The sequence below is a fragment of the Corvus brachyrhynchos genome, unplaced genomic scaffold (genome assembly GCF_000691975.1).
Source record: "Corvus brachyrhynchos isolate BGI_N302 unplaced genomic scaffold, ASM69197v1 scaffold1, whole genome shotgun sequence".
In the NCBI taxonomy this organism is placed as follows: domain Eukaryota; kingdom Metazoa; phylum Chordata; class Aves; order Passeriformes; family Corvidae; genus Corvus; species Corvus brachyrhynchos.
The window spans coordinates 9,304,523-9,332,522 of NW_008237222.1; the positions used below are offsets into that span (position 1 = coordinate 9,304,523).

The window sequence follows — 28,000 nt, forward strand, 5'->3', positions numbered from 1 at the left end:
AGCGGTGATCTTTCAGAGGAGCATCGCTTGATGCAAATGCTTAAACAAACAAACAAAAGAAAACCTGCGACTGAGATCTCTTCTCCTTAACTTACGTTTTTTATGCATGATTTAATGAAAATCATTTTTTTCATCTGATGTAGGGTTGAAATGAATGCAACGCTTTTATTGTAAGTTGTTTTAAATGGAATTTGTTTTCTGACGAAAAGTACTGTTGTGTTTCAAGTAGTTCTGAAACAATGCATTTGCAGTGGCATGTCGTGAAACGACAGTCGTGAATCTGCTCTGACATTACGCTTTTAAAAAGTGTATAGGGATATTACATACACTTTGCGTGTGCTAAAGTGACTTTGTATTCTTATGTGATTAATTCTTTATGACATTTCCTTTGCCCTGTAGGAATAATCTATAACATGTTCCAGCTTAGGTTAATTTGAAATTTTATATTTCAAAAATGTGTTTGAAGAAAAAAGAAATGGAAAATTTTGCAGTCTAGGTTCTTTTAAACATCACTAATGTGTATAGGACACTATATAGTGTTTTCTGTGCTGATTTTTCTGGTTTGATGTTATAAATCTCTTCTTCCAGGCGTGAACTGTAAAGCTGGCTGCCATCCAGAGAATGGATTCTGTGAATTTCCCAGTGAATGCAGGTAAAAAGATCTGTCAGACAGGGGTATTAGCACAGGAGTGGTCAGCTTCAATAATTCATAGTCCTGGTAAGAAAGATAGAAACTGAAATGGTTTGGTGTCTGAAAATATGGAACTGTGATGAAGCAGCACTCGATTAGGATACAGTAACTGGAATCATAGAGCATGGATGTCTATATACCTGTTCAGTTTACTTTTTCCAGCATGAAGTATTTACATTGATTAGCTTTTTTTTCTCACTGAATGAGATGGTTTTCTTCACGTAAACTGCTTCTAGTATCCCAGAAGCACTTATGGTGTGCTTTTGTTCAAATAGCACAATTTGGTATACAAAAGTGTATTTATTGTGCCTCAATAAGGGGGGCATCCTTGTAATTATGTTTGTTAAAAATAAACTACGTTTCTGTGTTGTCTTTTATCTCTTTCAGGTGCCAACCTGGCTGGCAGGGTGCACTTTGTAATCAGTGTATTCCTTTCCCTGGGTGTTTACACGGCAGCTGTGCCAAGCCCTGGCAGTGCATCTGTGAGGAGGGCTGGGTTGGCAGCCTCTGTGACACAGGTTTGAACATCCTTGTCTCTCCTTGAGCAAGTGAGGGGAAGCAGCCCCATCTGGTGCTGGAGACACGCAAAGTCCTTCTGGAGAGCTAATTCTAAAACACTGAATATTAGCTCCAGATAATGAGGAGCTTCTGGGCAGCGGCACATAAATCTCAAACTTCTATAGTAATTTAGGCAGAAGCAATGCAGTATCTTTTGTAATTGGGCATATGTGTGAGCAAAGTGTAAATTATTCTATTTTAAACATTGATTATCATGGACAAGGCCAACAAATAACTGCTCCCTTGTTGTCATGTAAGCCCTTCTAATCAAAATACAAGTTGTCTTGTATATATTAAATAATTTTAAATGTTTATGTAGCACATTATATATATGTATATATGCTATTTTCTCAGTACTTCTTGGAAGGAAAACATTGTGCTTATTTTTTCCTTTACTTAACCCGGTGATGATTCAGTGAAATAACGTTACTATAACTGAGAAAAAGGTCTGCCTGAACAGGCTGCCACTTCCCCCTCAGGTCTGAGGGGTAAGCACAGCTCTGTGTGCACCCTCTCACCCTTTGCCAGTCAGAATGAGCCAGCTTAGCATAAGCAAGCTGAAGAATTGGCCTTTGTTGAAATGGTTTATTTTGGCTGACACAGGCAAATGTTCAGTCAGAGAGATCTGAGGGGATGGAAACCACATGAGCATCCAGGAGCATGTGGCTGTTCAGCCCACGTAGCTGCAGCTGTGACATGACAGGTGTCCAGGGCCTCATTTTCTCTTCATGCCTTTCAGGCTTTTGTTGGTATATGGCTTATAATTTATAGAGCATGCCTGAGCTCTCCAATATATAGCCAAAGTGGTCATTGAAGATGGTTTGAACTGTGTAAGATTTTCAAGATGACTAAAAGACTCAGAAGGTTTTAGGTAGGTCACATCCTTGCAGTGACACGGAGTTTGGTGCAAGGTTCTCAGGTACTCATTTACCTTCTCATCAGGTTTTGCAGCCTGTACTCACTGACTGCACATGTGAGCATAGAGAGGCTTCTTAAAGTCAGTCCCGGTATGTCTGTGGGAGCTGTGGCAGCAGTGGTGACATCTGTGGTGCAGATGTGACTATAAACTCCCAGATGTTGTTCTGGACACGTCTCACATATGTGTTTGTACCTGAGACAAACACCTAGATTCCCATTACAGTTAATGAGGAGGAATAAGTCCTTCTCTGATCTACAATCATAGATTTCTAAAGCTACACAGAACAATCCCCACCTTAGGAGGCTCAGTTCTGTTGCTTATCAGTGAATACAAAGTTCCACATTTTTAAAGGTAGCATCTTCACTGCTACTTCTAAAAGCTTTAATTGCATAGCTGAATTTCTTAGTACTGATATATCTTTGCAATTCTGAGCTTTGCAATTGTTTCCCTCTTACAACTGCTACTTAGGATGCAAAAGAATGCATTGAAAATTGAACCCACCAAACAGGGTATCCCATGTTTAAGTGCAGAAACTATTATTTCTCTCAACACTCAGAGTCATCTCAGAGTCTTCTTTGCTGATTTGAATCTAGATCCCCATGAAGAGATGCCAAGAATTTTTAGCCAAAAGGACATAACTATCTTTTAATCTGCAGCAACGTTGATAGTCTTTAATCTCAGTGGTTTTACCTACTCTAAATGCATTATTTGCCGTAAGGGATCAAGAGAAGGGTGCTCGTCCTCCTCTTCTTGCTACTAGAAGGTTGACACAAATTATTATCCTGACCCAATAAAGCACTGAAACCTCAAATGGGTTAATTTCTCAGGCCCTGATCTCATCATCCTCTGCGAAAAGTCAGTGTCAGTTTCCTGGGTGTATAAAGTCAGTATAGGTAGTTACAATTAATTTAAAGATACCATTAAATGAAACTTGATCAGGTTAGGAAACAGGAAGGAAAAACCTAGAATGGAAAACTGTGGGAGGGTCTGAAGTTCACTGGCCACTTCAAATGACTGAAACATTTGTGAAATAGAGTCTCAGCAGTTTATTTGCTTGCTAAGCATGGGAGGAAAAAAGATGATTTGGACTGGCAATGATACCTCTTTTCTTCTGTTTTGTAGAAAAGTTAGTGTACAATTTCCTTGGCTTTGATCATGGAAATTCCTTTCTAGAATAGTTTTAGATCACCAACTGGTTTGTTAATGCCTCTGATTGTGTAGCTGTTTTTAATATGGGCAGCCTGGTTCTCAGATCAGGTCAAGAGCAACCGTCCTAGTAATTGAAAGACATGCAGGTTATAGGTTGGCCTTGATCCACTGTAAACATGTAGGGCAGAATCAGTGGTAGCATTTGTGACTATTGTTATTCACATGGACAGACAAGGCACTTGAAGAAAGACATCTGTGAGCTGGTCTTGGTGTTAACACTGCTGGTTAACCTCTTTGCAATGGGGCCTGTCGAACTGAATCATGATGCCATGGCATCTTCTCATCTTGTGGAAACACAGCCTTGAAATCTGGTGTGTGAAGCCCTGGAACCAGGCTGCACAGCACACTTTCCCTTTGCAGCTGATATACACTCCAGAGTACAGGAACCACATCAAACATTGACCATAACAAAGGGAAAATCAATTTAGTCAATTTGTTTCCAGGAAAAAATGACAGCCCAGTCAGAGTATTTGATCCACCTCTCTAAATCAGATCTGTCAGCTTGTCACCCCTGGCTGTGCCACACAGTCGTGTTAGCTGGTCCGTGACCTCCTATTGGAATCCTGGCCTCAGTTTAGCTAAAAAGCCAACATAGAGTGTGAGCTGGGAGTAAATTGTCCTACTTGTCACTGGACTGCTTTGCCAAGGGCACATGTTGGTAAACTCATCAGAGAGTAGAGTCTAATGCCCATGCTATGAATGCATGAGACAGGGGCTAAAAATCCTGCTGTGACAAACCACTACTACTGAGCGTGTCTTCCTCATAAAAACACTCAGTGATTGTTTCATGTATTTAGTATGATGCAACTATTAATTAATTAACGGATAATGGGATTGAGGCCACTAATAATATATGTGTAAAGGTAACATCCTTGTTTTGAGTTTTCATCTCAGTTACCACTTGGTTGTTGGCCTTTTGAGAGGTAAAATAAAGAAAAATAGAGAAAACGGCCTAATTGAGGTAATTTATGTATTCTGTTTTAAAAGAACCTGGTAAAACACCCTTTTAAGATGTGTTTTAAATGTAAATATCTGACATAAATTATTGACAGTAATGTATATATATATACATATACACATACCTATTCACATATATATATTTCAGAGAGTTGCCATGCTCCTGCATCAAAGTTCATGTTTTTTCCTCTGTCAAAGTACAGGCTTTATTAGCTGCCTTTAGAGTCTGTGAAAATAGCTGTCAAACAACACTGCTCCAAAAAGCACTCAAGATTATTTTGGTCCTTGTGAAAACTGGAGCTTACACTCAAAGTGCATGCTAAGTTGTTGCCTTGCAATGAGAACAGGCTAATACATTAGGAAATAGAACCTTTTATCCAGGGAAGATTGTATTTGAAAGCTAAGGCTGTTGTTTTGCTGTGGTTACAATTTTGCAGTACCTCATGATATCATCTAAATTTCATGTTATGCTGTTGGAAGTAAAATATAAATGCCCTTAAATCCCTTTTCATCTTCTTAGAAAGTGTGTACATGTGTGTGTGAGGCATCAGATACCTTCCAGTCAGCACTTCTCTGCAGCTGCTGCAGTAGCTTGCTAAAATATACACTTGTTTGTTTATTTAGTTTTAATTATTTAAAAAATTCAGTAATCGTTTGAGTGGGAAGTGGCTCAGCAGGGCAATTGCAAAGAAAATGAGATGTGTGACTTTGGGTCCAGAATCATAGAGCTATGTCTTCTGGTACAGTTATGTGAGGGTTGAATATAGCCCAGCCAAAAGATGAAATTTTAACAGATTTTTTGTAACTTGCTGATCTCTGTTTTTATGAAACATTTGTTCATAAGCACATAATGATATAGGCAGGGAGCAGGGAGAATTCCTAGTTCCTGATTGCTTTATCAGAATTCTGCTCATGGAGAAGCCAAAATTGTGAAAGTACGGCTAGACTATGTAGAAGTTCCTTCTCCCATACTAATATTTTATTTCTAATACTACTTATTTATAGAATGGAGCAATTCAAACACATTTTTCAAGCAGGAGCTAGAAAGAGAGAAATAAGCTGAAATTGCTTGCAATAGTTGAACAATCTGAACTCCATTTTAACAAAGGGGGAATAGATCAGAATTTATAAAGTGTGGAGTTAAGTACTGTTAAAGCTATATTTTATTTGAAGTGTTGTATATAATTTACTGACTCTTTCTCATTAGATTAATTGAGCCCTGTTGGGTTTTTTTAAACAGATATTCACCCATGTTCTGCAAAGCCCTGCACCAATAATTCAACATGTATAGAGACTGGTGATGGAGGATATATTTGTCTATGTGCCCAGGGATTTACGGGAAAAAACTGCCATCTCAAGAAAGGACCCTGCATTATTAATGGGTAAATATTGATTTCTGACATGCATTTAAAATCTACACTTCTATTATTCAGAATTCTTTGCTAACTGGAAGTATGTCTGTGCTAGAATACATCATGCTTCTGATAGTTGCTGATATTATTATCAAACTTTACAAATCTGATCTATTAATATTGTAAAGACTTAATAGATTATCAGTGTAACTCTATGTGCACAACTTGAGTACTAAAAGTGCTAATTTGCACATTTTATTGTGGTGAATTTATGCCTTCTCGTGATTTTTGTAAACAAACTTGAAGTGACTCCCATCCTGCATTCTCACCTCTGGTGAGGGATAACTTACACAAAGCCTAATAAACAGTAGTCAGCACACAAGTTGTCAGCATGAAAACACCAGTATGTCCTTTTTTCTTAACCAACATATAATAATATGTCCATAGTTAACTGAAGGAGACACTTCCATCAGAACAGGGAGACCATTGCTCTCTATCCTCTAAAAGAAATGGGTCATTAAGGACAGCAGTGCCAGTAGATTGAAGGAGGTGATCCTTCTCCTCTGCTCAATCTTGGTGAGACATATCTGGATTGCTGGGTCCAGTTCTGGGCTACCCAATATAAAAAGGACACAGCCACACTGGAATGAGTCCAGTGAAGGGCCACGGATACAATTAATGAATGGGAACATTTCTCCTATAAAGACATACTGAGAGCTGGGTCATTTAGCCTGGAGAAGAGCAGGCTCTGAGGAACTTACCCATGTGTGTGAGTACCTGATGAGGGGAAGCAAAGATGACAGAGCCAGACTTCTCATAGAGATTCCCAGTGGAAGGGCAAAAGGCAATGGGCACAGACTAAAGAACTTCCAGCAAAGTCACTGGTAGAACTGCTTTAAAAAAGGAAGACCTTTCAATGTTATAGATAATGTGAATTGGGGTTTCTGTTGAAATCTAGAAGCATATGCTGTCTTCTAGCTCATCAAAGTTCTGATCCCATAAACATACAGAATGCCTTTCTGATGGATACAAGCTTGGTAAAACTATCACCCTAAAATCACTGTTTTCTTTTAGGAGATTGCCTTCTTGTTCTCTAGCTCTATATCGGTGCCCTCTGGTTCTCTTTTTGCTCAGCAATAGATAATTATGAGTATTCAGATCTACCTTATGACTGAACCTTCCTGAAGACTTGTACAACCTCGTTTAAGGAACATTAACACCTCTCACTCTCCCTGGCAAGAATTGCCATTCTTTCACAACTACATATCAGTAGAATTTTTTGCCATTGCTTTTAGTTGGGGGATACTCACACAGTTCTGTCTGGGTTTACTTTCAGCTTCTAAGATAGCTACTCTGTTTTGCCTGTTTTTCTTCACTGACAATGAGGAAATTTAAGTTCCTTGAAAGAGTCATGAATCACATCCAAGCTACTTGCCTAATATAGGGGATGTGAATAGCTTTTTCTGCTTTTCATCTGTAGAGCAAATATTTCCGTAATTCAATGTGGACATATATACTAGCTATCCCAAAAAAACAGGTGAGTTCCAAAAATACAGCATCAACAAAATAATGCAGATTAGTTCCGTGTATTTCCTTAAAACCCTTTTGGTTTTAAATTGATGAAACTACTTTTTTTTTGTGTTGGTACTCTGTTTTTGGACTGAATGCTGAACTAGTCTGGAAATCATGAACAATTTTTCTCAAGAAAGCAACATACTTGAGATAGTGATTCTTTTTCTCTAGGAAGCTGTCTTTTTCAGGAAAATGAGTAGCAGGCTCTGCAAATCTGCATTTAGTTCAAAAAGACAACTTTGTCAGCATAAGAGCTCCATGTCTGCTAATAATTCACAGTCCACCCGAGAGTGCGTCCCACATCCTAGAGAGACCTCATCAGATGGTGTCATTTCATTCACATCTCACTTCCTCTTGGTTCCTCTCTATCTCAGTGGCATTACTGCCAGCTTCTTAGTTAATATTCACAGATGGAACCAGGACAAGTCACAAATCAAAGTGTTTATTCTAGTCTGTTTACATATATCTGCGTTAGTGAACTCTGTGATGTTTTGAGGTTTTGCTTTGAAGCAGAGGAGTGAATGGTACTTTCTGAAAGAAACCAGACTATCTGGGAAGCAAAGAAGTGGTATGGACAAGCTTTCCACAACTAACCCTTCATGTACTACACCTTGCTGTGTTAAATGCCAAAAATGCAAAGTAGCAGAATTTATTAAAGGAAATTAATATTAGGGCTTGATTTATTTAAACATATTTAAATTAGACAAATCCAACTCTGTTAATAATAAATAAGGAAAATTTTCAAAATTCTGCCTTTTTCCCCTTAACTGTTTTTTATGTCAATATTTTACATTTCTGAAAGGTTCAGAAAAAAGTTTACTCTTATATTCTCCAGCAATTTCTTCCCATTTCCCTAGAAAGTACTGAGATTTAAGCCAGCCATGAGGGTTCAAACTTCTACATATTTTCATATGCAAACCAGCTTGTCCAATTTTTCATGGGACCCATAAAGGTAAGGGAGGGTGCTCGACTCTCTAGGAAGGCCATAACCACTCAAGAACAGTACAACTCCAATTTTCTATTTTGCTTAAAAAGACATAGTGGCTGGATAATGTTTTGAAATTCCTTACCTCAAGTTGTCACTAACAATGTCCATGTCAAAGTCCAGTTTTGTTTTCCCAATACTGCTTCCAGACTTCCAATATGTTCTTTTAGTAGCTTTTTTCCCCAGCCAGCATCTAAAATGAAGAACAGTACTAGAGGACAGAGCAGTTAATTTGGAAGCAGCAGAAAACAGACAGATGATTCCTCTGCCACAATGTTCAGTCTCTCCTGATGGGTGGCCACCAAGTGTTTCAGTCCCCAGTGAAGCCAGAGGTGCTTGGAGCAATCTCTACTGTAGGTAGTCCCAGAGCAATGGTGAATAGCCCAGCCCGATTCTGACCAGTGATCAGGGACCATTTGTAGCCAGGAGCTTAAATTTCTTCCACAGTCATCTCATTCAGACATCAACAGATCTCTTAAATCCCTGTGTCCCACCATGGAATTCCGTAACAGCCCGTTGCTACTGACTGCTGCATATGTGAATTGTCTGCATCTGAAGCTGTGAGGTTCATTACCACTGGGACTTTGCCCTGGAAGTGGGGGGCCTTAAATAACAGCTTGGACTTTTCAGCTATCAGATGGTACTGTGCTATATGTTTTCAGGGATACATAAGTATTAAAAAAAGTTCTGTTGTTAAAGAGGCTTGTCCTAAGCTTTACCAAATATTTTTCATTTCTTACAAGGTAAGTTTTAAAAGCTTTGTTCATATGTGATGAACTGCCATGAAAGTGGGGTTTGAGGTTTTTTTGTAAACCTGGGACCCAGGAACCCTTGTCAGCCAGCAGGGACAGCTGAAGGACCAAGTGCACTTTGCATAGATCCCCTGAATGGACACATTTGTGCCAGTCAGTGGGTGGCCATATCTTTCGGCATTACACTCAGTAAGGCACAGTTGCATTGTAAAGATAGAAAAGATCTCTGTTAATTTACATCACTTAAAACGTAATACCAGGCTACAGCTGGGAAGTACTAAAAGAGTTTGCAGAAATACTTGGTTTCCTTTAGTACTGCCTTCACATTATAGCTGTCTTTGCCCAGGCTGAAATTCTCTTCATTGATATTTTTTATTGTAATTGTATCTATCAAAAATTTTGGCTGAACAGCAGTTTATAGGAAAGTATCTGTTTGCTTCTAAATTTTTTGTGCCATGAAACCACCGGAGAGGCAGAATAAAAACAATCAGCTTTATGTCTAGCTGCTGTGGCAGTGTTTTGCTCTGCCAACACAATATATAGATTATTTTAGGAATAATCTGGTAGAAAGGGAGCAGCCATGCTGCTCATGTCTTTGTTCTGTCTTGTATGAATAGTTGCACAGCTAAATAGCTCCAAGCATATAAAAACAGTGAGAAGCTTAATTTGAATAAATGTTTGAAATAATTTTAAATTCCTTCACAGCTCTTTGGGTTGAATTTATATACTGGTGTACTAATCCTGCTCAAAGGGTCAGCAGAAGATATTATAATCTATATTGACAAAGCTGTTGAACAAACTCATTCTTCATTCAGCTTTACTGACTGGTGGATTTGCATTCGTAATGGGCTCTTCTAAAGAAAACTGGCTCTTTTTATTTTATAAAGTGTTTCCTAATAGTTTCTTCCATTGGACTTCAATTTTGTCTCTGTATCTGTTATCTATCCTAGTTCTCCCTGCCAGAATGGAGGAACGTGTGTTGATGACAATGGTTTTGCACCCCATGCTTCCTGTCTGTGCCCTTCTGGTTTTGCTGGCAACTTCTGTGAAATTGATAGAGACGACTGTGAATCCAACCCATGTGAGAATGGAGGAACATGTACAGATGTTGGTGTGGGTTTCAGCTGTTCTTGTCCCCATGGCTATACAGGAAAGCTCTGCAGCAGCCGTGTCACATTCTGTGCAAGTGGCCCATGTGAGAATGGAGGGACTTGCCGTGAACATCCCCAGGGAGGGTTCGAGTGCGTCTGTAAACCAGAATTTGTTGGCGTGACCTGCAAACATCCCAGCAAAAACACAAGTCTCTCTGGAGTGAATATGGAGACAAAGCATATGCAGAATTACAAGCCACCCTCAAAAGCTCACCACAGATCAGTGCATCAACAACAGGAAATCCTGAAAATAACAGTGAAAGAAACAATCCAAAATGCAGATCCCTTATTGAGTAGAAGCCAGGTGATATGTTTTGTTGTGCTGGGCTTGCTTACATGTCTTGTTGTCTTGGGTACAACTGGGATTGTTTTTTTTTCAAAATGTGAAATGTGGCTTGCTAATGCCAAATATAGTCATCTCCTGCGCAAGAAAAAGAACTTTTTTCTGAAGTCTAACAATGGGGAAAACCTCTCAGTTAATATTATCTTCCCAGAGAAGATCAAATTGACTAATTACACTAAGAACTACACTGCCATCTAGGCCCTTGAAAGCCAAGCAGCATCTTGCAACTTTTCATAGCAATATGTAAAATTTGCTGCCTGTGGTTTGGCCTCAGTATTTGTGTGTATATTTGCTGTAAATTGCGTTGAGTGATAGTGAAGAAATGTAATGTATCTGTCTTGCTAAGGATTTTTTCATTCCCCAAAATAAAAGGTAAAAAAAATAAAATTGATTAAAGAGCAAGGAATGTTACTTTGATTCCTTTTCAAGGCAGCTATTTTTTGTAAAATAAAAAATGACTTATCACTGGAACTGTACTACAGCTTTCTTGTCTTGTGCATAGTTTATCTGCCAAGTACAGTACTTGCAAATTAGTAATGGTTTTTTGTTTTTTTTAATAAACAGGATTTAAGGGCTATACTTGTTTATTTATTCATTCTAAACCTTATTCTACAGCAAAGTTTGCAGCAAGTGTCCATGCTGAATTCTTTTGCTATATCTGACAAAGGCTTTAGAGACTGCAACCAGCAGGAGCAAATTCACACTGATATCTCACCTATTCAGTCAGTGTTGCTATTTTTTACATGCTTATAAGAGAGATTCTATAGAATCTTAGAGGTCTTTGGGATATTAATTTCAGGTTAAAGGTCTCTTGCTTGAAATGCTGCATCTATAAATTGTTCTTTTAATCTATTTTAAAATGTTAAAAAGGTTTTCAGTGTCTTCCTTTTTAGAGACCTAGTAGGGATTTAAAGGATCAGATTCTGACTTTTCTATAAATACTCCTTAAAGAACTTTGCTGAGAGAAGTTTCCTTCATGACTGTGTCATGGGGAGAAATGAAAAGATGCCATGTGTCCCCTGAAATAGGACGGCTGCTTTTAATTCTTCGCTTCTGCTTTTTCTGTCACATTTCAAGGAGAGGACAAGGTTTTCAAGAATCAAAAGCAGCAGTGGCAAACAGGCAAAGAGTCGTGAAAGCCATGAAAATGGCAGGGACCTGAGGGCATTAAGAAGTCTTCATCTCCCTGAGGAGCCTCCTCTGGGGCTCTCGCCCACCTCCTGCCCCCAGGTCCATGTTGGGTCAGCCCAGTGCTGTTGGTTCTGGTCTTAGCTGTGCTGTAGCCATGCTGGACTCCACCTCTGCCTGCAGTTGGTCGTTGGACTACCTACTGTGGGTGGCCCATCTGCTGAAAGGACCCTTTGGACCTGCGCTCTAACCCCGTCTTTGGCCCTGTCTGCTTTTGCTCCTGCCTGGAGCCCATTGATGACCCCTGTCCTTGTTCTCCACTTGCTGTGTCTGGAACTGCCAATGGGCCCCATTAACCAGCACCAGCTCTGGTGATGTGTTCAGCTTCTGTGAGCCTGTGCTGTTGGTGAGGCCATGGGTCTGTCCCACCCTGGGGTATGACCCTCCTGGGTCTCCCAGCTTCCTTTCCTAAATAGCCAACCTGACACTGACTGCTCCTTGTAAGAAAAACAAACAAACAAGGAAACCTCACCAAAACAACAAAACCAGTCACTTCCAACTGCAAGTGCCTAAAGGTGTCTTTAACTGCAGTTATGTAACAATTTATTTCCACAGCCACCCTAGATAGGAATGATTAGCAGCTTCTTCTCAGCTCTCTCATAACTATGCTATTCCCAAATCCATTAACAGCTGCTCAATTAAGAAAAAAAACAGCCTTAAAGCACATACATGGCATTATAGTAGGATTTTTTTGTTAAATCTCTCTTAATTGCTATGAGTATATAGCAAGTTTGCTGTACTGCTGGTAATATTTGCACATATAGCATTACAATGTAGTGCTAAGAGGAAAAATGGTGTTCAGATACTACTACGGAATGTGTTGATTTCTAGATAACAGAGTGAAAATTTTAAAGGAAGAAGATTGTCCTTCTCAAAGCTCTTGTTGGCAAGACAAATATTCATCAAACCCAGCAACTTCTCAGCCAGTTGTAGTGAAGTTTGAAGGAGACCTAGCAACCCAGATGAATGTAAAACCAGGTAAGCAGAGTTGAATTTCAAGCCATGAAACGTGAGTCACAGGAGTTGACACACTTCTTTTAAACCAATGTGTTTTAAACATATAATTCAGTATTGTGCATTTTAACGTGATTAGAAATATGTTAGGGTCAATTTGGAGATAATCAGAAACATGCATAACTCCACTGGGTATTTTCCAGCTTTAATTCAAAACCAGTTACAACTTCAGATATCTGCTGGGAATCAGTGGTTAAATTCCTGAATCGCCTGTACACCTTCCCCCCACCTTTGAGCAGAGGCTCCCCTATCCCTTAGAGCTTGGCCTGCTCCAGGACAGAACAAGACTTTAAGTAACAAAGCTTTGTATTTTAAACATACAAAATTTAGGAAATTATAATTCATATTTATAAATTGTCACCCTGTTTTTTGGCCATGGTGACCCAGTTGGCTGCTCCTCCATCACAGTGCATTTCTTCCTATGCAGACAGAAGAGCATTTTTGAAGAAAAGGTCGTTTTCACAGCATGGAAAAAGAACAGATTTCATCTCCCAGTATCCTTCCTATCATTAGTGATGCGAATGAACAGTATAAAAGACTGCTATTGTCCTGTTACCTTCTCCAAAGGGAAAAAGTGTTACCTTAAACAGGAAAGTCTGAAGAAAGTAGTATCTGTCTTTAGCTTCTCTGTTCCAGAAAATAATTAAACGTGTCTGTTTGTTTTTCATATCTGTGCTGTTAGTGTCATGAATTACTCCAAAGCCTTATCACCACATAAGTGACAGACAACTGGAATGATAAAAAAGATTATGGACCAATAGCCTGCAACAGGTCTCCAAAGCAAGAAATTTAAAACAAGCATTGTGCATAAACACTGACATAAGAGCAAAGAGAAGACGCAGCAGTGATACCACTTCAGTTTCATGTTAATTCTACATATTTTTTATCAATGGACAAAGAACAATGTATCTATGATACCCATTGCCATAGGTACTAACCTATGTTGCCATGTCTCGCCTTTTGATTTCTGTATGTTCTCCTTTAGTCAAGCAATGATGCCTCTGAGATTCAAACTTGGCCCTGCCCTACTGCCTGTGTAAACAAAAAAATAAATAAGGACAACTAGTTTGAGGGGTGGGTTGGGACAGTGGGGGAATATATTATTATATTATTTTTATTTTAGCTACCTCCCTTTGAGCCATCTTAGCATCTGCTCCTGTTAACAAAAGACCGATAAATGTTCCACAAATATCTGGTTTTTAGAGACAGGTTGTGGATGTTTTTTCTGGTTTGGTTTGTTTTGAGTTTGTTTGGGTGGGTTTTGGTTTTGGGGTTTTTTTGAGGGGAAGATGTTGGTTTTGTTTTTTCTGGGGAGGGGGGATATTACATAGCTGTGGTGGGGGAGAGGTCTGTCTGCTGCAAAAGTAGAACATATGAAGTAGTAATTCCACTGAATTCTGGACAAGGATATCTGATTAGTGAATACATACATGGCTTTTCTTTTTGCTAACGTTCTTGATATGGGTGCATAAGCCAACAATGTATGCATTGCTTAGGATCAGTAAGGATTCCATTTGGAAGTGCTGAACCATCTGCTGATGATATATCCACAGCCCAGCTAGTTTGCTCTTCTAGGTTGATAATATGAGGTTCTGTTTTCAAAGAAATATTTAGATCCAGGTGGACCGCGGTATTTCTATTTAAAACAGACCTTCAGCTTTTGAGAGTGAAGCAGTGTTAAGGACCTGGCTACAGAAAAATGTACATACCATCCCTGAAAACAACAGGGCAGTTTTCACTGGCCGAGTACAATACTTCTCACAACTATGTCATTCCCTCTCCAAGTTCTCAAGTTTGCCTTGGCAAATTTATTTACTATCACAGCCTTAAGGGCAGAACAATTTGCTACAGATATAGGACACTTTTTGGTTTTGTAAATACAGGACTTTCCTGGCAGAACCACATGCATATGCATCCAGAGAACATGAAATCATTGCACATGTACTATACATACATTGTGTATTTTCCAAAACACATCTCATTTACCATGCATTTCTTGTGAATGAGCCATGGACAAATCCTGTGTTCCTGGAAGTCACACAGCCTAGGAAAATATCCAGTTATGACTGGCTTAGGTGAAAGAAGTGTCTTGAGAGAAGACTTTTGTAGTTGCTCAACCCGTATGGGAATCGGCACAAAGGTCCACAAAGACAGGGAATCTTTGTTGCATCTCTGTGGCCATTAAATGAGTGCAATCCAGAAAATGCACTGGGATTTTGCCCCTTTTAAAATCAAGTAATATTTTGAAGTTTCTCTTAATTTTATTGAAGGAGGTGAAGATACATTTTAGAATTATGATAATGAAGGTTGTTTTAAAACTTTGCAAGAGGGAGAATAAGATATCATGTAAAGAGGAATATTTCAGTTTCAAATATAAACTGAACTGTTTCTCTGGGATTTGAAGGGGCCGTTGAATTAATTAATTTTGGTTATTAGTGCTAAAATTCAAAAGGATAATTTTTCTTCCATTTCACTCCCCTGTAGGTCTTTGAGTTGGGGAACCTGTGCTGAAGCTCCTATCTGAGGGTCTCAGAGAAGTCCATGGGTACACAATGAAGAATCGTTCTTGTCCATACCAATTGAAACAAATTCTACAGGCAGAGAGTAACATTGTTATATTTTCATGGTCTCTTAAAGGCAAGTCTAAGCAACTTCAAAGATGCTAAAGTATGAAAGTGATGTAATATAAAGAAGGGGGAATAAGCCAGGCTTAGTGAGGAATTTTTATTAGACCAAAAATGTTTTTATAACGTGAAGCTTGGAGCAAAAATACTGTTTTATTCTTCATCTCTCTGTCCACTTTCCTCTTTCAAAACAATGTCCTTACTATTAGTTGCAGCCTTCTACTGTGTCTATCCGCTTGATGGCAGTATTTGAACACAGAACCGTCTAAATTTCTTCAATCCACTTCCTTCGCATTTTGCATCGAAAAGTTTGTAACCCGTTCGCGGTGATTGGTTACGGGAAAATGGCAAAAAAGAGAGAACGAGAACATGCCAGCAGTCCTTCTGTAGGTAACCATTGCTCCTGACATGGTGAGCTGCAGCAAAACCATTTCTGCATCAGCACAGAAAGACAGCAGTGTTTCCCCGAAGAGAATTACTGTTCTCTTTTGGAATTAAACTGAAAGTAGAATTTAGCCATTTTTCTAACTTGTACATGGCTTTTGATAGACCAAACGCAGACACTGTGCACTTTTAAAAGTGTTTAAGGGCAGTGTTGGATAGGGCTTTGAGCAACCTATTTGTGTTCCTGACCACAGTAGGGGAGATAGAACTAGATGGTCTTTAAGGTCCTCTCCAACCCAAGCCATTCTAGGATTCTATGATATATAAAGAAAACTACATGAATGAAAGTAGCTTAAATGAACAGTCACTGAGAGGAAATTAAGAATAATGAAAGGAAAACCAAGAAATTATTTTATATAAATTCAGCTAAATGAAAAGATTTTTGGTACACTGGTATGCTCCTAGCCTCTCTCATTTTGCTTGACTATTTTTTTTTAACCCAAAAGGGCATGCACAGCAACTTTGTTAATAATCGAATATCCATTCTTATGCTACTCACACCGTATGGTGAGATTTTTATTTGCCTGTCTCTGCCTAAGGTGTTCAAATTGGAAAAGGGAAAATATGTGTTTTAATTTTGAAAAATCTTTTTTGTACCAAATTCAAGGACAGAACTTCACCCAGATTTTCAGAACAGATGCAGGCACATCACAGCTTGCTGGGAGCTGTGCATCTACAACATTTCCAGCAAGAAATAGTTAATATTTCAAAAGGCTAAATAAATTTGGACTTATTCCATTCTACTTTCCAGTGTTTAAATTACGGGAAGTATTATAAGAGTCCTGCATTTTATCATGGGCAAATGTAAGCTTTGAAGGGATTCGTGCCTTTACTCTCACCTGTGCCTGTTTTTCTTCCTAACTAATGGGACTTAGAGGACTAAGGAGATCTGACTGATCTGGTGGCTGGGAGCCTAGATTGCTGGGAGATATGAGAGGCAGCCTGTTTTCAGGGAGTGTTGGAGTAGTCCCTGTAGTTTTGAGCCCAAGAAAGAGTTAGTGATGCCTCCTTGCTGAGAGAGAACAAAGATTGCCTGGAAGCCAGAGATGAAAGCATAAGGATCACGTGTGGGCTTACTGTTGGGAAAGAGCCATAAAGGGACCAAGTCTGATGTGGAGCCCTGTCTGAGGCAGTTTTTCTTTAGACAACTTCAGGGCTGTTATATTCTAAGAGATTAGCTCGGCAGGGGAGATCTTAGTTTGTGCTTTATAGGAGCACGTGTGAGGTTGAGGGAGCTAAGAGGGAGAAGCTGCAGCTTTATCAGGTTTGTTCCGCACAGCTGCCTGCAGGCCCAGTCCTGTTCTCCCCTTCAGAAAGCTGGAATTGTCCAATAGTTTCAATGAAACTGCTGCTGTTACCTTGGGGTGTTGTCTCCCTTTTGAATATCAGTCCTTTTGATATTTTGCTCATTACTGCACGGATTCTGCATTGATCTTGGCTGGAGATTTTCATTTTTCTATCCTACGGTTATGCTCTTCGTTAAAAAAAAAAAATAGTACTGATGAGTGAAAAAGGGTGCAAAAAATTCAGGCTGTCCCCCAGCCTCAAGACTTTCCTCTCCAGGGAAAAGCTTAGAGATTGTTAGCTCTGTTGGCCAAGTTACAAAATTTTGACATGCAAATGGCTTTCCAGTAGCTCCTTCCAGTTCCTAAGTAGGTGGATCCAGGGTGGTCATGTCCATTGATATCATTTCCAGAAGCATGAATTTGGGGAAAAAGGGGCTCCTTTAACTCTAAGCACATTAGTGTCTTAAATCCATCTGTCTTGAGAGCAACCACAACGGCATGGATAAAAGTAAACAAATAGAGTGGTGGTAGAGCATTTAGAATGGAAAATCACACCCAAATCGATGCAGCCATAATCCACTAACAACTTTAGCAATGGGCTTCATGTTCTACTTAGCAGAGGCACACAAAAAAAGGAGAAGAAAATGGAGAAATAGCCTACTTTAAAGAGACAATGGAATGGTGAGTCCAAGCATTTTCTTTGAGGATGTGAAGTAAAACAGTGGGATGGTCTCCACAGAATCCCAAGACAGAAGAGGAATGAAGGCCACCCAGTTAACCTGGAAACAATGAAAGTCCTCAAAGTCCTTGTCGTTCTAGCAGGCGTGACTAGCTTCAGGCAGGGGAGGAAATCTAAGTAGGTGGCATAGCTAGAAGAAGCAGGGAATTTAGGCTTTGTTCTTTTCTTCTGTTCCCCCTGAGATGTGCTGTTTAGATTTGCCATACTCTACCCAATTGCTTACAGGCGGCAGGGCATGTGTGACCACTACATGATGATGAGGAATTCGACATCCTGGTATGGATGAGTGTCTACCATCCATTGCACAGTTTAAAGAGAGGCAAGAAGTGAGGAGGCTGAAATGGGATTGATGATATTCAGCAAACATGATATTCAGCCTGCCTGAGGTCCTTGCTCATGAAAAGGGCAAGCTGGAAGAAAACACAATTGCACCTTAATTCAATGATATTCAGCAAAGACTATCCTAAATAGTTGAAGAGCTGTCTGTATCCTGCCTATAGCTAGGCAAAAACAGTGTTGTTCCTTTGGGTAGGACCATGACGTAAGTCTTTCAAAAAAGCAATTGTAGCTTAAAAGGATTCCTTGCTGTTCTTTCTTCTCTCCAGTCTTTGGAAGAACTTGATGTAGAGGAGACAAAATGTTATTGAAGCCTGTGGTACAAACCTTGGAGCATTAAACTATCAGCTTAAATAGGTCTTCAGATGTATTCACATAATAAACACTTACATATGTTCTGTCTCTTGTGGGCATTGCTGAGTTTGCAAATGAGTGAATTTCCACTGAAAACTTCCAGCTAAGGCTGCCCACAAGCCTCTCTCCAATCAATATTCATGTTTTCTCTACAGAAATACATATGCCTTAAAGTTCCAGTGAACCCAATTGATTGTATATTAAAAAAAAATAAAAAAGAACACTTTGAACATGGACATTGTGTGCTTGAATGTTTGCAAGGTGCTTTAGCAGGCCATGGCTGTGGCAGTGAGCGATGCTGTGACTAGATGGTGCACTTGCCATATCATACATAGAAACTACAAATGGAGTGGTGATAGCTGCTTCTTGCCCAGGTATTTGTGAAAGCTCTGGTGATGATTACTGTGTGCATATATGTCTTTATCTTTGGGGGAGGGTAATCACAGCTATGGGATAAGGGGGAACTCTGGGGTTTGAGAATATATATTAAGTATATATATTAAGAATATCTATTCAGTATAATAAGTGCAAACCTCCTGAAAAAAGAAAAAAAGAAACAAACAGCACAATGACTAACAATGCACTCACAACACACCATAGTATTTCTGTCCAATCATCCAGCAAGTCTTATTCACTACTATTTATGTTGTCCTGTTGGCATTTATACTGTAAACCTGCCTGCACTGAAACTTGTCTGACAATTCTTTCTATGAGCCTGGGCTGGGGCTGCAATAGCAATGCCTGATGCAAATCATCAACATTCAGTTTTCCCATGCTTAGTCTCTGGCTCAGACTAATGTTGTTTTAAGTCTCAGCGAAAAAACAGCTTGGTTTCCAAGGATAAGAAGAGATTGTCTCTTCTACTTGTTATTGAAAAATAATAATCTGACAGTCATGTTGAAGCATAACAGCACTATTCTGAGGGCTGCTCATACAGACTTGATGTCCTTTTGACATGATTTTTATGGGGCTGTCATGAATTTCTAGTTATTAATGCAATAGTTAAAACAACAAGCATGAGGGGAGAAAACCACCAGGTTTATTGGAAACAACTATTCCATGTAAATATCAAGCTTTTTAAAAGTAGAAGTACACCTCCTGCAGGTCAGAGATCAACCCTCGCAATGTCTTAGAGCTTCTGGCTGAAGTACTTTCCCTCACAGATAACAAGTTGTTGTGCGTCAATTGCCCTGGTTACAGGCTGCATGAAGCTGCCCAACATGGAGCAAATAAAAAAGTAATTGGAGTTGTTTTGTCTTCTACTTTCAGTGAACTCTGAATGCCTTGTGCTTGTTGTGAGCTGCCAGTTGCACATGATTACAGGAGGCAGCCGGCTGTAGTGTCCTATTCTCCTGCAGGTGCATGTGGTTCCCTGTCCTGAGGTGGGATGGACCTCAGATCCTTACTCTGAATTAGTTCCAGTGGCAGAAATGGGGATTTTATGACCGGTATACTGAAAAGCTTCATAATGTTTATTCAAAGCCTGCCTGAGATCCTTGTTCATGAAAAGGGCAAGTGGGAAGAAAATACATTTGCAGTTTGATTCAATTTTTGCGTGTGTGTGTGTGTGTGTCTGAATAAAGATTTCAAGATAAAGCTCCTATTCTGAGATTAGAACTGAAACTGGAGTCACAGAGGGTCCTGGGGTTGCATTCTCATTTGACTGGCTGCATTCTTCTCAAAGTTCAGCAAGGATATCTTATGGTTGCTGGGATAGGAAAGTTTAGTGCTTCAGCAAAGCGCCGTGCATCACCCATACAGCACACTTGTTTTGTCTTGGCACACCACTGCTGGTGCAGGTCAGAAGATTCAGCCGGAGTAGGGCTCCAGCAACTCTTTCATTCTACCCAAATGGTCAAGGATTCTTCAACATATGCACTCTGCAGAATCAATCTGCACTTGTAAGATAGCATTTTGACATGAGGGAACACAAAAGGAGCTGTGAATTACACTCTTTTGTACATGCTAAAAAGTGGAACTGAACTGATTATTTAAAAAAAAAAAAAGAAAATAAGTAAGTACCAACATTTCTTTGAAGTAGCATTACTGAAAGGTTACTCTTGCTGTGTTTGCCTTTTGGATCCTCTTTGGGCCCAGAAGAAGCCAAGAAGAGGGTTCTTCATCAGGAACTGTAGTGAAAAGACAAGGAGTAATGAGTTCAAACTGAAAGAGAGGAAATTTAATTTAGCTATAAGGAAGAAATTCTTCCCTGTGAGAATAGTGAGACACTGGAACAGGTTGCCCAGAGAAGTTGTTGATTCCCCACCCCTGGGAGTGTTCAAGGCCAGGCTGCATGGGACATTGAGCAACCTGGTGGTTGCTCTAGTGGGAGGTGTCCCTGCCCATGGCAAAGCATCCTATGGTTCTTTCCAAAACAACTAACTTGCTTGACTGGACGGTGGTGGAAGAGGGCTTAAGGCTCTTCTCAGGCATAAGTGTTTTAGAAAGGTTTGTCACCAAAGTCATGGCAAAGACTGGATTGTAGCACAGGTTTAGGTTTTGATCTCTTTCTTCCTATGAAAGCCACAGACATAATATCGTTTTAAGTCATACTGATTAGAAACACATATAGTTTAGGCAAAGATTGACATATAAACCACATGTTAGGGTGCACTGGTTTTGAAAATCATTCTGGGTTCTGGTCTGAGTTCCTTCTTTAATTAATAACACAGAAATACTTTTAGAATAAAAGCTTCAATTAAAGAATTTTACCTCATTCGTTTGAAAGTTCTGTGAGAGGTAATTTTATTTTCCTCAAAATTAAAGAAATTATGCCTTGGCAGGGCCCTGACTTCTGGCTCTAATTTCTGCCGTCAAGTCCCTAGACTTCTAGGTCCTCAGCCCTGGGACACATCTTTTTCATGGGCTTGGTTAGCTCCATGAATGATACAGCACTTGTAAGGCAACTACTAACTGTCCTCTGTGGAAAAAGGTCAGTCTTGATCACTCTGTCTACTATTTTAAAACTGCTCTTCTCCTTAGTGCTTCTTGAAATATTGAAGGACATTTGTTCCAGAGTGAAGATTTTAAATTTCAGGAGTTTAATTCCAGTTTTTCTCTTTTGTGTACTAGTTTTGTGTCTGTGGTCAGATGGTAAAGCATACTGCGCAACAACCAGTGGTATTGCTTGCAGCTGAGTAAACCCCCTTTAAGCTTACTAAACCAAGTGAAATGGTGCTTTCCAGCAGAGACATAGACTCTGTTAGCATAAAATTATCAAAGGGTAGTTGATGATATGTATTTACCAGTGCAGGAGTGAATTTGAGCTGGTAAAGCATATGTGCTGAGGAGGCTGAAGAAACAGAAGGTTTCACAGGGGCAGGGAGGTGACTTTAACTGTCATGTTATGACAGCATGTGTTCATTACTTTTCTGGGCATGGCCCTTTGTTCTAGTGCCTTGCTGGATGTGTTAAATCCTATGTAGCTCTAGAGACTTAGAGTAAAGAAATTAAAATAAAATAAAATAAAACAAAATAAAATACACCATGTAGTGCGGGCTGAGTGTTAAGCTGCATGCTCAGGAGAGCGTGAACAGGCAGAGCAGGGTAGCTGTGTCAGCTCAGCACTGCTCCCGTGGCTGTGAACTCATTCCCTAGCTGGGTTTTTAGGTCAGGACAGCAGTGCTTTGATGGAGCTGTGCTATTTCTGCTGCAACAACCTGTGCAGTCAGCACCAGCACTGCTCCACTCCTCCAGGTACTGGGGATTACCCAGACTGGCTGACTGAGGGCTCCAGAGTCATTTGGCTTCCTTGAAGACCTCCTTCTTAGAGCAGCCCTACTGAACCTAAGGGACAACCAGTGACAGGCCAGTGAAAAAACTCAGTTCTTTCTCATGTTCACATTCAGTTATCCTTTTCTATTTTCCCACAATTTATCATTTAAAGTAAACTAAGCCAGTAGTAGTTAAATCTGAAAATCTGTGAAGTTTCCGTTCACAGGTACTGGTATCATGAAAAATGCAAAGTAAGACATGTCTGTTTTGACTGCCAGTAGACTGCCTTTACCTACGTGATAAGACTTAAATTGTGCAAGCTGGGAGTAAAGTGTATTTCTCACTGTGGAAGCAGCAAATGTTGACAGAACAGAACACTCCTGAAGAAAAAGCACTCTCCATTGCTTAGCAGCTCTGTAGAAGGTCTTTGAGGGAACAAAAGAGGAGGTGATCTCAGGTACAGCATCTGTATGAAAACATGTCATGGTACTGAATAGCAAATGGGTGAAAATACAGTAGAAATACTTCTGTATGTCTGGATATGCACATGAACAGTGCACAGACTGAAGTCATTTCTGCCCCCATCTTTTGTCCACTCATTAATTTCAGTTCCTTATACAGGATCAAGCCCAGATATAGTTTTCTTTCTTCTAGAATAAGTCCATAAAGTTACACCAAAAAATAAATTTCTTTTACTAATAGGTAAAGTTTTTAACAATGTTAACAAGAAAGAAAGGTCAGTAATGACACCGCATTCATTCAGATAAGAGTAGAATATCAACTACCCTCATTCTCTTTAGACCCTGTCTTGCAAACCTTTGTGCTGGTGTTATTTATAGAAAAGATTATGAGAAACATCAGTTGCATTTACCACCTGTATAGACAGGATGCCAGTTTGGACATCCATGAACTGAACTGTAACTTTCCTTTGATCTCAGACAGATTTTGGTTCTCTTGAATTATTATGTTTTCTTTTGGTGCCAAGTGCAAGAGATACTGCAGGAGAAAATTAAAAACACAACCTGATTTTTTTAGATCTCCATTCTGTTCTTGTGGACCAGAGATTTGGCTGGCTATCCAAGCATCTGGAAGCTTCCTAAAAGCATCTTCAGAGGTTTTAAAGTCGACTTTTTTACAAGATGGTTTCTAGTGGGCTGTGAACCTTTCTATAAATAATAGCATCATCTGTGTGTACATCTGCACACATAACAGTTGCACTGAATCTACCTAAAAACAGGTGTCATTGATCCAAATAAAGTGATAGTTGTGTAATTTTTTTTCATTTGCAGTAAGTCTCAGGTTGGCTGTGTTCCCACAGAATGATTTACTTTGCCTTCTAAAGAGATAAAAATTTTCTTTTGCTATAACTTTGGGATTCAGTGCCTGATGTTTTTTTGAGAAAGGGGCAATAGTACTGGTAATTTTATTTAGAAAATGTACATATGCAATGAACAAAAATAATCTGTGCTAATGACAACCACTCTTATAAGAAGAATTTGAAGTACATGTGGCTGTTTCAGCACTCCCCATCTTTCATTCTATTTAAAAGTCCCTGGCAATATGTTCGTCCCCTGGACAGAGGGAGAGGACAGACATTATTTAGCGAAGGGGCGGTTATCTGATTTCACTGACATTTAGAGAACATCAGAAACACAACAAAGCTGGGGTGAGAACTCTTTTGGCAATTACTGCAGACATACAAATTCAGTGCCTAATACTGATGACACAGAACAGATTTCCCTGTTTGTGTTGTTGAAACTTCAACTCAGAGCTGAGCCTCTTTTCATATTTGTGCATACCTGGAAAACAAGCGGGACAAACTTAGCCAAAGCAAAAAGGGGGTCTTGCACAAATGTCCAGACTCTACAGACTTTATCTAAAGAGTACAGGTATTGATTTTATATATGAAGGGAAATTTTCTGGTTCCATCTTATTCCATCTTACTACTAACCAGCATGTAGGGTCTTTTACTTCTGTCCTTTTCTACAGGAAAAGAAATATGACTTACAGCAATAAAAGTTTGTCCTCTAGCTCATAAGGTGAGCAGAATTACATGCAGAAACCCTCAGAAAGGAAGATGCAGGCAGATAAGCTGCATTCCCCTGTTATATTTGTGGATCTTCACTCATAGCCGGTCACAGGAGTCTTCAGCCTTGACTCTCTCATCCTTTACTTGAGAATAGCTCAGTGTACCTTGTAAAGGTCCCAGTTTAAGTATTCCTATTTGTCTCTGGAATCTGTATGAAGTTAGAAATCCCATGAACTTATAGCAAGATAAAAAACAACATCCTATGTCTTTTCATGTGACCCTATCCATTTTACAGGATCTGCAGTTCAACATTTTTCTTTCCAGGTCTGCCCAAGGTGATTCCAGGAATTCACACACATCAGTAAAGGATAGGTGGAGAAACAGCCACCAGGGTAAGGCCTAAGTAGCTCCAACACCTTGTGAAGAGATGCTGTGAGGACTGCAGGAGCTGTGAGAGGGGACTGAAGGGTAGTACTGTGACATTCAGAATTCACTGAAGCAAGGGGCTGAAGCTGATGGCCAGGAACTCCAGAGATAAAGAGTCTTCCAGAGGAAGCTGAAAACCTTGTTCAGTCACCCTGATTCATACAATAAGAAATTTTAAGTGTACTTTCTGAAGGCTGAGCTCTTGCAAAACTGCAAGTCTTCTGTCATAAACTTAGACAAGAAATGTACTTGGTAATGTGGAGCTATTTGTGCCATCTGGCAGCTGTCAGCTTTCTCTATTCGCTTCCCCCCTACTAATGCAAAACACAGAAACTGGACCTTTTACATCTTGCTATGTGAAAAAGTTTGGTGTCTAGAGGCTTTTTAAGGCCAAACCATTGCACTGTTCTGGTGCCTGCTATTTGGGCATCCATTGCAAACATTAATAATAATTTATCCTGGTCGGCAACAACCATATATTCCTTCTTCCTCTAATATTTCTTTATGGCAGTGTGTTTTCCAAGAACATTGCACATGTCCTCTTAAACACCTGAAATTCACCTCGTACACTGCTTCAGAAGGATTTAAAAAACAGCTGGTGTTTATCTCATTGCTATCTCCATTTTTAGCTGCAGTTTGCTGACCTCCATCATTTTATCAAAGATTACATTCTTTTTTTTTTCTTTTTGCCAGAACACTTACAGCTATTCTCAAATCTTTTTTAGTCAGCACTGACACTTTGCTATAAGCCACCTGTGAAATTATTAATTTGCTTGTTTTCCATTTGTGTTGTGTCCTGTGAGGAGAGGCACTGGGTCAGGAAGGACCTTCAGGTGAAAGTAGAGAGGTTGTGCCCAGAGGGGGCATGAGGGCAAGGCAAAGCAGCAGACAGGAATAGCTGCAGCAAGTAGCCAGGAACTTGCCCTGCAAACAGACGGCTGAGAAGGCAGTGAGAGACAGCAGCCAGACCTTCATGGGGAGGGAAAGACACAATCACTGGAGTGGGCGCTTTAGATTTGGAGAGGATGGAAGCAGCCTGGAAAAAGGGTTGCTCCCCAAAGGAGATGGTGAGCAAAGGCAGTTAGGTGTACAAATGCATTTAGTCTGTTCTGCAACTAGATTTCTGTATGTCAGAATAATGGGACATTATAAATCTAGGTTTTTCAGATTAAAGGTTATGTTTTTATCTTTTATTTGTTTCTTTTGTCATTGTGGGGGTGCAGACTATAGGGAAAGAAAGTCTAGACACTTTTGTCATAAAGCTGTGGTTGTTGTGGGCATTGTCCTGCTCTGCAGTGATTCCTCTGGTGACATTGACTACTGCAGGCTGGATGTCAGCTCCATAGAATGTTCCAGCATTTTCTTGAGGGTTCTCTGAGGCCATGGAACAGGTTGCCCAGAGGAGTTGTGGATGCTCCATCTCTAGAAGTGTTCATGGCCAGGTTGAATGGGACTTTGAGCAATCTGTTCTAGTGGAAGGTGTCTGTGCCCCTGGCAGAGGGGTTGGAACATAATGATCTTTAAGGGTCATTCCAACCCAATCCATTTTATGATTCTATTTTTTCACTATATCAATAAAAAATAAAACAGTATGAGGAGTTGTGCAGAACAATATGCTCTGAATTGACATTTCATTGCTGGGATCATCCCTGCCTAGAAAAGATGCTCTGGCTTTGCTCTCTAGAGGCTGTTGTAAAGTCAAAGGCTTATGATGTTCATAATGTAAATTAAAATCTCATGTATTTCACAGACTGGCCTTACAGCACCTCTCTTTGCCCTGAGGTGCTCAGCTACCTGGAGAGCCCAGCTCAGTGCACAAGTGAGCTCAATCTAATACCTGTCAGAAAAAAGAAATCTCAATGTAATTCTTCTCTGAAGCTACACATTTCAGATGAGAATAGCATAGGGCAAACCATAGCAAACAAATCCCTGCTGGTTTTTGGCAGAAAGGTAAGATGGTGCACGAACCTTACTTTTGGGGAGGTTTGTGCCTTTAGATTGGAAGTAGTATTCATGGAGCACTCCAGAGTGGTTAGATTTTCTGCGTCAGGATGTCACAGTGCTGTGAGCATGCATTGTAGGCAATTGGTTGCCAACTGCAGAACAGTGCCAACTTCAGAAATGAAAGATGTTGGTGGGGGTGCTGCTAACCACACATCTTAGGTTCCAAAAAAATAACATATTACCTGGGCGAAGTCCATCTGCTGAAGCTGTAAAAATCCTGAGCTCTCAAAGGCCATAACAAACCTCACTGTGGAAACTTGATTCTCCACTATTCAAAGAAATTTTCCCTGTTCAGCACCTTGCCAAATGTCTACAAGGTTCTGGCTTTACAACTTTCTCTTTAGTCCTTTCTTAGTTCCATTTCACTTTTATCCTACTCCTCCAAGACACCAGGTCACCTCTGCTTGTAGCATATCCCGTTTTTCCATTTTTTTGCTGATTTTTGAATAGCTGTTCTGTGACATTTTCTGTTTAGTTGTAACACAGTATCATCTGTATTTCTGGACCAAGATCAGGGTCCCATTGTGACACAATGTAAGAGACAAATCACTGTCCCAAAATCATATCAACGAACCATAGCAGAGTGAAGGATAAGAAAGTGGGAAGATGAACCATAAGGTGGATGAGATTTGCTTAACAGTTGTTGTGACTCAGGAAACAAGTCTGAGCTGGATAATTGGAGCTGCTGTCTTGCACCCGGAGCCTGGTGGCATAACCCCAGCCCTGTCTGCTAACATGGTGTGGCAGGTTTGTAAGCATCCCCAGGGTTGGCTGCATGCAGCATTATTTGAACCAAGACTGCAAATATGTCAGCTCTGATTCCAGGGCTCCTCCACAACACTCCCCTGTGATTGTTTCCTCAAAAGCAGAACTAAAAGAATTGAGCTCGATAGAAACTATTTTATTCCGTTTCATATGTTTGCAGTTCCTACCTCCCAAGAATCTGTTCAGCTTGCTAAAAAATGAAATTGCTACAGATGGATATTTCTTTCAATTACTGTAGAAACATGTAACAAAGCCTCTGGCATGCCAAGAACCAAGCATCAAAGCTCAAGAGCTTACATATTCTATTAAGTGGTTTAATATTGTAGAGAAGAACAGAAAAAAATACAGTGTTTTGTCCCTCATGGCCTTCTTTACAGACCTCAGGGAACCAAAAGGTTGCAGTTTTTCTGGTCTCCCTGCTCTAATATTAAAACACTTAATAGAATATGTGAGCACTTGAGCTTTGATGCCTGGTTCTTGGTATGGCAAGTACAGTTCATATTGGTTTGATGATTTGGGGTGGTCTGTGGGAGATTATTACCCCCTCCTGTTGAGATACCACAGGAAATACAGCATCGGTGACTACAG

The 28,000-nt window shown here is 39.9% G+C and overlaps 1 protein-coding gene and 2 long non-coding RNA genes across 4 annotated transcripts in view; 1 reads left to right on the plus strand and 2 right to left on the minus strand.

Annotated features, from left to right (window-relative positions):
- Window positions 1–9,939, minus strand: part of LOC108445412 — a 31,985-nt gene extending 22,046 nt beyond the window's left edge. For both annotated transcript variants that reach the window (XR_001860262.1, XR_001860261.1), the window contains exon 1: window positions 8,329–9,939. This is a non-coding gene — a long non-coding RNA (uncharacterized LOC108445412). The remainder of the gene's footprint in view (window positions 1–8,328) is intronic.
- On the plus strand, window positions 24–11,064 carry DLK1 (delta like non-canonical Notch ligand 1). Its single transcript, XM_017729089.1, has 5 exons — window positions 24–170; window positions 589–652; window positions 1,079–1,209; window positions 5,575–5,716; window positions 9,946–11,064. Exons 1-5 carry the CDS (start codon window positions 155–157, stop codon window positions 10,685–10,687), a joined length of 1,095 nt encoding a protein of 364 aa, XP_017584578.1. The 5' UTR covers window positions 24–154; the 3' UTR covers window positions 10,688–11,064.
- LOC108445410 overlaps window positions 10,911–28,000 on the minus strand; it is a 245,717-nt gene continuing 228,627 nt past the window's right edge. The window contains exons 13-14 of the long non-coding RNA XR_001860259.1: window positions 20,501–20,603; window positions 10,911–13,723 (exon numbers count right to left, since the gene is read on the minus strand). This is a non-coding gene — a long non-coding RNA (uncharacterized LOC108445410). The remainder of the gene's footprint in view (window positions 13,724–20,500; window positions 20,604–28,000) is intronic.